Source organism: Pseudopodoces humilis, chromosome 14 (genome assembly GCF_049639895.1).
Source record: "Pseudopodoces humilis isolate 2021_Gansu_Grassland_sample_001 chromosome 14, ASM4963989v1, whole genome shotgun sequence".
In the NCBI taxonomy this organism is placed as follows: domain Eukaryota; kingdom Metazoa; phylum Chordata; class Aves; order Passeriformes; family Paridae; genus Pseudopodoces; species Pseudopodoces humilis.
Genome location: NC_142213.1, coordinates 11,977,616 through 11,986,739, shown reverse-complemented (window position 1 = coordinate 11,986,739; position 9,124 = coordinate 11,977,616). Strand labels below are relative to the sequence as shown.

Genomic DNA, 9,124 nt, shown 5'->3' with positions numbered 1-9,124 from the left:
CTATGTTGTGGGAAGATTAGCCCTTAAGTCTCTTAATTAATTACTCTTAATTCTATTACTTCTGGTATAACTAGAAAAAATACTAGTTGTCAAATAACAAATAATCCATGTATTTTGTGTTTAATGCCTGGCTGTTAATAGCTACTTAAAATATTAACATTCCATCCTAGACAGTCCTATTATTCTGTATTTTTTTTCAAGACATCCTTCTTGTAACAATGCACAACAAAGTTTTTCAGCTTCAATGCATTTCCAATTAGCTGAATCTTTCATGTCTCAGGGAGGTAAATTAATACAGTTATTCCTATTTCATAGACAATGCCATTGTGGTGCAGGTAGTACCTGTAATGGGAGTGCAGGCTGAAAGTGCTCAGTGGACTTTGTTCAGCTACAAAAGGGAAATGAAATGTATTCCTTCATCTGTGATGGAATGATCATCACTTGTATTTTTTACTCCCACCAAAGCTGTCTGTAAACTTCTCCCTCCTCCTGCCCACAGCAGCTGAATTCAGTGGGAACAGGACCAACCCCATCATCCTCAGAAATGGCAAAGTGCCATTTGACCGGGCCCCAGCTGGAGGAGTAAAAAACTACATTCAGTGTCTGAAGGTGCACCCTTTAGACTGCATCTATCGAGAAGATATTTTTCTTCTTGAAAGGAAGCAGTTCCCACATGAACAAGTAACACCTCTGATTCTGTACATTTCCAAGTACTTTATTAATTGTATTTTCTTATTCTGACTTATCACATAAAATAAGCTATGTTCAAAATAACCAAATTAGAAATTATTATTTTCTTGCAAGCTGCCTTCAAAAAGCCTTAAGATGCTCCTCAGGTACTCCTCATATCTGTACAGTAGATGCAATATATTCCAGCATAGAAGCTAATGTCCCTTTGAAAATAAAAGATATTTAATTTAATTTTTTTCCTATTGTTCCTAATGTTATGCAAGCCAAACAGGTAATTTCCAGTTCCCACTCTTTCAAGAGTTTGCTCTTTCATTAAATTTTTCTTGTGTTCACCGTACGTACTCCCGAACTGTGAGTTCTTTCAGGGTAAAAACCCGTATGGGATCTTTCTTTGTCTTCCATTCTTCCAGTTTTTCTTGCAAAGACAGAAAATCCTTGCCAAGTTCATATGCCAGAGTGATCATTGTTTCTAACAGAGGAATATAATACCTGTGGCTGGTATGCACACGAAGGCGTGCCAGAGCTTTTTCTCCGTATTCAAAGGCACTTGCTGGGTTCTCCAGGTCCTTGTGGCACACCACGATGGCACAGAGAGTAGGGACAATTGCAAAAGGGTTCCCTCTCGTCAGCCTTTCCTGCAGACCAATGACTTCTAAAAGGATTTCCAAAGCTTTGGTGTACTGGCCACCCCGCAGGCAACCATATGCTTCCTGAAGCTCTGGCCTTGTTAAAAAGTCAATAAATTTTTTTGATCTTCTGATATATTTCATAGAATATAGGAGTCTCAGGTAGTCCTTGAAGGCTAATTTTCTTTCATTGATTACTTCTTCTGTGAAGTTCCCTGTTAGAGCTTTTTTGGGAAAGGTTACATCTTCCATTTCTTCGCTGTATTCCTCCAGCAGATTTCTGTGCAATTTCTCAAAATCTGAATAACGCCGCTCAATTACAGACTTGTTGCTGTCAAAACTCCCTGTTTGCAAAATGATGATTTTATACATCTAAACACAATCAAAGAGAAAAAAGAAGTATGAGAAGGGACCATTCTAGCCCCAGTGCAGTCAGATTTTGTCTGGTACTGCTATGAAAAGACTTTGTGCTTGTTCAGTCCTCCCGCTGAAACACTCCTGCACCAACTTTCTGTGCGTAATCTCATGTGCTCCTATGGCAGTGCTGCTACATCAGTTACTGTCTGGGATTATGGTGCATACTCAGTGTAGAACTGAAAGATCTGCAGCCATCAAACTAAAAATTCCCACCTCCTGCTGTTCTGTACTTCTGTCACCAGACAGGCTTAGCATGTAAATAAGTTGTACATAAACAGGGCACTAACAGATCCCATCCTGCAAGGTGCTGGGAAAGCAAGCTAGCAGCAGACTGAAGCACATAAAAACACTTACAAAGCATTTCTGTAGTTGTACTTTGTTCATAACAGCCATGGCTGCTGCAATCAATCATTTTCAGTAAACTGAATGGATTTCCCAGGCTTAATATTGAATGTAATCTATATTACATCGGTCATAATATTCAGAAATGCTCTTTGTATAAGACATTCCTAGGGATTTTGGGTGCTAGTAATGCTGTGAAAGAAGAGGGAGCATTTGGCAATATATCTGGTGTGTGCAAAAATAAGATGGAGCAACTCCAAATCCCCTTCTCCCCTCTACATCATTGCCCTGTATTCAACTTACTTCACATTTAAATAATATAAAAAAGTGACATTTCTACAACGATCTGCTATCCAAAGCCCTTCACTAGCAGCTAACAGCTGTGCTGCTCCACATTAACAGTACTCAAAAGCACATCTTCCTCAGCTCTTCACTAACCCCAAAAAGACCATAATAAATGTGGTATTAGGCAAATAGCTGCAAACCAAAGTTCTGTGCTGTGCTGTCCAAATAATCCCTTCTGGTTCTGATCCAAGCACAGTGGTGTTGAGGAAGGGCCAATCCCTAACATGTGTAAGCTGTGGTAGCTCCATGAGGCCAGTCCCACTGTGTCACCAGACACCAGCTAAGGACACAGACTGCTGACCTCTTGGATGATGACCACGTCCACAGTCAACTTCACCTGTTCCCACTGATTTACACAGGAGCTGGAGGGGTTTTGCTCATGCCAGTTATTTTCTTTGCTGCTGTTCAAAGGTGCAAAAGTACTCGTGCTATGCCTGTCTGATTCTCTTCCTTGTTTTTCCTTAAAGAGAAATTCTCTCTTTTAATCTTCATAAATGAACTTTACAGGCACTTCTTGAAAGGTTTCTAAATTTGAGCTGACTTCTCTGATCTCTTTTCATTTGTAAGCACTATGACATTTTCCTATACTTTGTCCTGCTCCCTGCTGAAAAGTTTATACATGCCTGATGCATTCTAAAACAATCATAAGAGCAATTTTTTTTAAGCTATCATTTTATCAAGGGCAGCTAAGTGAATAATTTACAAGTACTTGCTTTTTTTATTTGTGGAGTGTGCATGGGAAAGGTAAAAAGTAGCACTTAATTAGACCGTCATTTAAATTGGCTCAATTTTGCTGTAACGTAAATCTTTTTGCCTAGGTTTGTGACTTATGACTATGTTTAATTGCACATATGCTGAATGATACTCTTGCTCTCATGCAGTTACACAAAACCAATTTTTAGGTATATTCAGAAGCTGAATACTCAGGAGTGTATGCAAGAAAAGCAGCAGCTAAGTAGGTGTGTTCAGCATGCAACAAGATCTTAGGACGGTCTTCAAAATATTTACCTGCTTCAAATTCCACCAAACTGGATCACCTAGTATCAGCAATGCTGATTTTTGGCATTTTTCACCTACAGATCTCACAGACTGTAGCAAACAAGGAAATCATCCCTATCTGAATTTCACAGGAGTACTAAAAGGCATCCGCCCTAGATCAGTCCTTCTGAAGGCCAGGAGCAGAATCAGAAATAAAAACTAAGTGTCAGTACTGTGAAAAAAGATACAAAAATCCAGCCTACTTGGTTGTTCCCACTCCTCACACTCATGTTTCATCTTAAAAATATGACAGAAATATGCCACCTAAGGCAGCTCCAAGTAGGGAAGGAGAACAATCCCAAGCGATCTAGCTGGAGGATGTCGTAAACTTTGTCAACATCAAAGAATTCTGCACTTGTGCTAAGAGAAACCTCTGATGTGGAAGTTACACAAATGCACTGCAGCTGCTACAGCTGGCTAGCTCAGAGGAAGTGTAAATATACAGAAATTTTTACATTTGTGTGAATTTCCTTAATGTTGGTAAAACTCTGTGTTTTAAGTATACTCAAGATACTAATTTATTTGATAACAATTTTCCACTGCAGCAGATTTTGTGAAGTGACTGTCAGAGGGTTTTTTTAGATGCAGATTCCATCAGCCAGGCCCATAAAATCAGTGAGAACAGATTCTACTCAGTGTGATCGTGGCTTGCAAAACTTGGCCCTCGGTGAGGCTTTCATGTTGTGAGGCCTGCTGTGTGCTGTGCAGACCCCTGTAGAGTGAATAAAAATTAATGATCTTCTTACATATTAATTTCTTATCTTACCACATATTTAGAGAAGTGGTGCTCTACAATTCTGGTTGATGGGATTTCAAAAAGGAGTTTGATTTGTTTGCATTGACGTTTTTCATTCCTCCAATATTCCTGGAGCTCCTTAGTAGTCATCGAAGAGTTGGGGCTTAGGGTTGCACCGGAATCTAAAACAAATATATTTAGTATTTCAGGTTATATTTGCATTTGGAAAGAAAACTCTTATGTATTTGTTGTGAAAGGACAGCCTAGATTTTCTGTTGCTGTAACAGCAAGACCGAAAGACTCATAAAATAAGTGGTTTGACTGCTAATAGACAGGAGCACAAGCTTTGAGGAAAGCTATTAGGGTTTGAAAGAAAACATATCACCTGCAGAATACAAAACTGTAGAGAACATAGTGACACAAAGTATTGTATGTCAAGGTTGTAACCTAGGGTACAATCTGAGCAGGAGATTTGCTTCATCATCCCAGAAGTAGCCCTAAGAAATAGCCTTTTGAGTCAGATGTTTCTCCAGGATTCTTTGTTGCTAAATGGATGAGATAATACAATGCAGCTGCAAATTCAGACATATATTCAAAAACAAAACTGACCCTACTCAAACATGAGGTTTGTGCAGTAATAGGAGAAAGCTGAGAAAACATGAATATCCGAACCTCAAAGTTGGCTAACCAGCTCAGCTGAAGGAGGAATTCTCACATTCTCTCTTTTTGTTTCTTTTGTAGCTGAACTGGTGGCACAGTTCAGCTACAAATATTTTATACACCTCCCTCCTTTCCCCTCCCTCTCTTCCCACAGTCACATATACACACACATACATATATATGTGCACATATAAAAAATATGTGACAGCTGGTTGGAGAGTTTGCTTACAGAAGAATTTCATGTAGCATTTCAAAAAGGTGATTTCTCTTTGAAATCTTATAAAAAATATTCTAAATTATTCTAAAATAATTAGTCTTTGAAATCTACTGACAATGGATTTCATCAGGTGGCATATAGGCTAGCAAAGTGGATAAAAGAAATGGAATATTTGTATTTCAGTGGGCACACTGGTTCCAGTTTCTAATCAAGGATGTCTTTGTCAAGGCAGTCAGCTGAAGTCAGTGTGCATCTAACATTCTGCCAGTGGAGGTGAAGGAGCACAATTGAAGGGTAAGAGAACAGCTTGATGCAGAAATAGATTTGTAAAGGCACCACAGTACTCTTTCAGTGGCCCCACTTTTACATGTTCTTAATCATTTGACCACACAGTTTCAATTATCAAGGCCTTGGGGGTTTGGCTCAATCCCTACAAAGCATCTATTTCCTAGGAGAGGTGGCTTTCATTACATCCTTCCAGCCTTAAAATCTTGATGAGATTATATATATTTTGGGTTATACATAACATTTTATTTAATAACAGACAAGAGCAATCTTAGGTATGGTAAGTGTTCAGTGCTGCCTCTTTCAAGGCATGTGAGAGCTGCCTGCTTGAGATTAGCTTCAGTTTGGTGTCCTTGCTGATATTGCCAGGAAGCTCAGAATTGGTGATGCACAGGAAGTGCAGTCCCAAGCCTGGCTATCTGATGATCACTGTTTTCATTCCTGGTGTGTAAATTAAATCTGTGATACATTTTAGGCAGGAGGCATTTGAAAGGAAACCTGTGTGTGTATATACACACCAGGATGAGCATCAGTTTCACTATTGCTACATTATTACTACAAGTGTAATCAAGGCTTAATTTCTGTGGAGTACGGCAGTAGAGCTTTGAACCACTGCTGCAATAAATAAGCAAAGTTTTTGATACAAAATATTAACAGCATAAACAGCTAGATGAAAAATAAAATTAAAGGACAGCATCAACCTTGCATGTCATCTTTTTCTGGATTTTCTTTTCTCACTTGACATGAAATTTCAGCTTTGGGTTGATTTTCTTCTTCATCAGATGGACTTGTGGTAGAAGACGTAGTAATTCTGCTCACAGCTTCCAATAGCTCCCTTTCTGCCGTGCAGTGTGAATCTTGGTCCATTGCTTCTTATCACTGAAAGATTACAAACCCCATGACATTTCTTAGCACCACCCCTTTAGGGGATCTAGTCTGGTAATTTTTTTATATTATTCATTGTTCTCTGTAAACTTGTATCAGTGTAACTTCATAAAAACTAAAGTAATAAATAGAAATATCTACATAGTGCAGAACCATTCCTATTACTGCTACCAGTGAAAGTGTTTGGATGTTTTTCTGGAAGCTTAAAATCAAACAAGAAAGCCATAAGAAGTTATGTTGAATAAGATTAGGAACCCAGTTCTTACCTATGAGAATTTTGTCATGAACTTCAGTGTGGGCAGGTTTCTTCCTCCTTGTATTTTGCCCTCAAGCTTGCAAGTAGGAACTCAGATGAACTAAAAATCTTTGAGATAATTTGTATAACCAGCAGCCTGGTTCTCTTACATTGCTGAAATATACTGTTCTCAAGACTCATAAGCTTACTGTCTCTTCTTAATCACAACCTGTAGGACAAAATAGGGTGATATCTAAAATAGTATACAGTTTTTATCGTATTTCACAGTTTCAGGTTCCCTCCAGAGACTTGTCTCTGTACTGTGAAAACAAGTTTCACAGTGGCTTGGTGGAAGGAGATCTGAATGTACTAATTATTATAAAGAAATATTCTCCTTTTACTTGTTCTTTTACCCTACATATATTGTGCTACATTAGATCTGTTCTGCTAGGACCACTATTTTACCAAGTGCTTAACACAATATACTTCTACTCCATAGACCAAGTTGGCCACTCTGCTGCTTAAATATCTCCATGTTGAAGGACGTTTTTTCTTTTGTTTTTTTTTTAAACAAACAAACAAAACCTACCTGTTACACCACTGTGTTATATGAACAGTTGAAAAAGTTCTTAGAACATCCTAAAAACGTTGCCAAGGTGCTGTGCTCCCTTAGCATGAGCAAAGAGTTGCTCACTGTTAGCTGAGTGAAAACCAAATAACAGAACAATACAGTTTTACAAGAAACCCTACTAAAATACTGCCCAAGCAGTGGCTATTACATAATAGGAGGTTTTAAGAGGGTTGTTGCTACATATCATTTTGCCTCCACTTGCCTAGCACACAGTTGTGCAATGTTAGATACAGAGGTGAGGAAACTACTTCAGCAGACTTATTGATTTCTGGCAAGCTGCAAGGCTATAAAAAGAAAAGAAATTACTTTCCCCACTGGAAATACTGGAAGTGCAAACTACTTTCCTCTAACAGAAACCTTTCCTTTGGCTGGCTTGCACAAGCAAGTATAGAGATGTTGTCAATCTTAATGAAAGCATCATGGAGTGAAAGTTCCTCAGTCCTCCTTATGATCTGCTCTTTGAACTTGAAGAACAGCCACTTACATATCATTTACCTGCTCAGTCTTGTGAAAATCACAACAGTTTATCCCAAGAGCATATATAGCAGATTAAATGAGGAATCTGAAAATGACCAAACACATTAAAATGACAACTTTTTTTTGTGTTTATAAGTTGGGATAACTTTATAAGAAAAGTTGTATTTACATGGAGAGAAATCTTTGTATTTGCATAGCTTTATAGTCATAGGTATATATATGTATATATATGTGTATATGTATGTATATATATATATATAGACACTATTTTAAAACATGATTTACGGGGATACATAACACACTTGTAAACAGAAGAATGAAGAAGTGGATGTTACGACACACAAATCCTCTGCCTTGAATATACGTACCTTGAATACTAGCTGCACCTCATGCAGTTTCATTTTCACTAATGAAAGTGATGAGCTAAAACTCATCACAAACACTTCTAACTAAGCTACCACTTATATTTCCGTATTTAAAAAAAAAAAAAAAAAAAAAAATCCAAAAGAACATACAACCCCCCCTCCGCAACAAATGACACGATTTTATCTTGAGCAGACACTCATCCTGTTCCGTTCCGGGGTAAGTGCTGCTCCAGCCCTTCACAGGCTTTTATCGCTCTGGAGCCCGAAGCGGCCGGAGCACCCACCTGGAAATGGAGCTTTACTTGTGGCACATGTGAGCTCCGAGCGAGGCCACGCACCGCTAGCCTCGCCTTTCCGAAACGCAGAAGAAGACGTCTGCGCCTTCTTCTAGCGGGCACATTCTGTGTCTCCCAAAGGGGAAGGAAGAAGGCTCGATTAAATCGCGCTTGCCCGTCCCATGGGCCGATCGCGCATGAGCCCTCCGTGCCCCGGGGCCAGCCCGGCCCGGCCCCGCCGCGGGCTCCAGCGCCAGCCCCCGGCCCCGGAGAGACCTCAGCGCACTGCGACCGACACGATCCGTGCAAACCTCCCTGCATGGCCTTCCGAAGCTAAAAAAACACTCTTAGCAAAAGGGAGATTAGCGGGAAAAAAAAGAGCTAAGTATGTAAAATGTACTTATGTGGAAAAAGAATGCCCCTTGGGATGTCTTTAAAATACAGGCTTAACATCCAGTTCAGGAGACAAAATGCAGATGGCATCACAACAAACAGCCTTGTTCTGTGTAAACTTGCACTTCTGACAGAAATCCTGATTCTGCGTAGTGCAGAACACATGATTAATTTCAAATACCTGCTAAATTAAAATTCAAATAGGAGCATTATCGTATCTGACATGATTACTAAACTTGATATGGGTTTATGAGTGTGCCTAAAATTAATTCTATATGTGCTTACATTCATTGTTGAACTGAGGGCAAAATGAAGAAGAATGATGTATTAATCTACATGTCCTTTGGCCCAGATTCTTCCTTTTGGTGTTCAATTTGGAAATTTACTTTAAACCATCAGGATAACTATTTCTGGGGTAAATAATATGGACACCATCTTTTTCCAGTAAGGTAAATTTCCCCTCTGCCAAAGTTCAGTCACTGAAAAACCAAGCCATTTTAACGCAGC

The 9,124-nt window shown here is 39.1% G+C and overlaps 1 protein-coding gene across 3 annotated transcripts; it reads right to left on the bottom strand.

The window, feature by feature from the left end:
* Positions 1 to 745: 745 nt before the first annotated feature.
* Positions 746 to 8,355, bottom strand: SNX20 (sorting nexin 20). 3 transcript variants are annotated; one of them, XM_088062293.1, is made up of 6 exons: positions 8,234 to 8,348; positions 7,603 to 7,669; positions 6,508 to 6,705; positions 6,058 to 6,235; positions 4,225 to 4,376; positions 747 to 1,688 (listed from the first exon to the last, which is right to left on the bottom strand). In XM_088062293.1, exons 4-6 carry the CDS (start codon positions 6,221 to 6,223, stop codon positions 1,020 to 1,022), a joined length of 987 nt encoding a protein of 328 aa, XP_087918419.1. In that variant the 5' UTR covers positions 6,224 to 6,235; positions 6,508 to 6,705; positions 7,603 to 7,669; positions 8,234 to 8,348; the 3' UTR covers positions 747 to 1,019. The 3 variants fall into 3 exon arrangements, with proteins under 3 accessions (XP_005526422.1, XP_087918419.1, XP_014110921.1); XM_014255446.2 differs by lacking the exon at positions 7,603 to 7,669 and having other exon boundaries at positions 8,234 to 8,355; XM_005526365.3 differs by lacking the exons at positions 6,508 to 6,705; positions 7,603 to 7,669 and having other exon boundaries at positions 746 to 1,688.
* Positions 8,356 to 9,124: the final 769 nt, after the last annotated feature.

Bases quoted from the DNA above. Each gene is read 5' to 3' on its own strand.
- SNX20 (XM_014255446.2), bottom strand. From the start codon at position 6,223: ATGGACCAAGATTCACACTGCACGGCAGAAAGGGAGCTATTGGAAGCT. The intron at 4,377-6,057 runs GTTGATGCTGTC...TATTTGTTTTAG, and splicing joins AGAAAAAGATGACATGCAAG to ATTCCGGTGCAACCCTAAGC. The intron at 1,689-4,224 runs GTAAGATAAGAA...GATTGTGTTTAG, and splicing joins ACCACTTCTCTAAATATGTG to ATGTATAAAATCATCATTTT.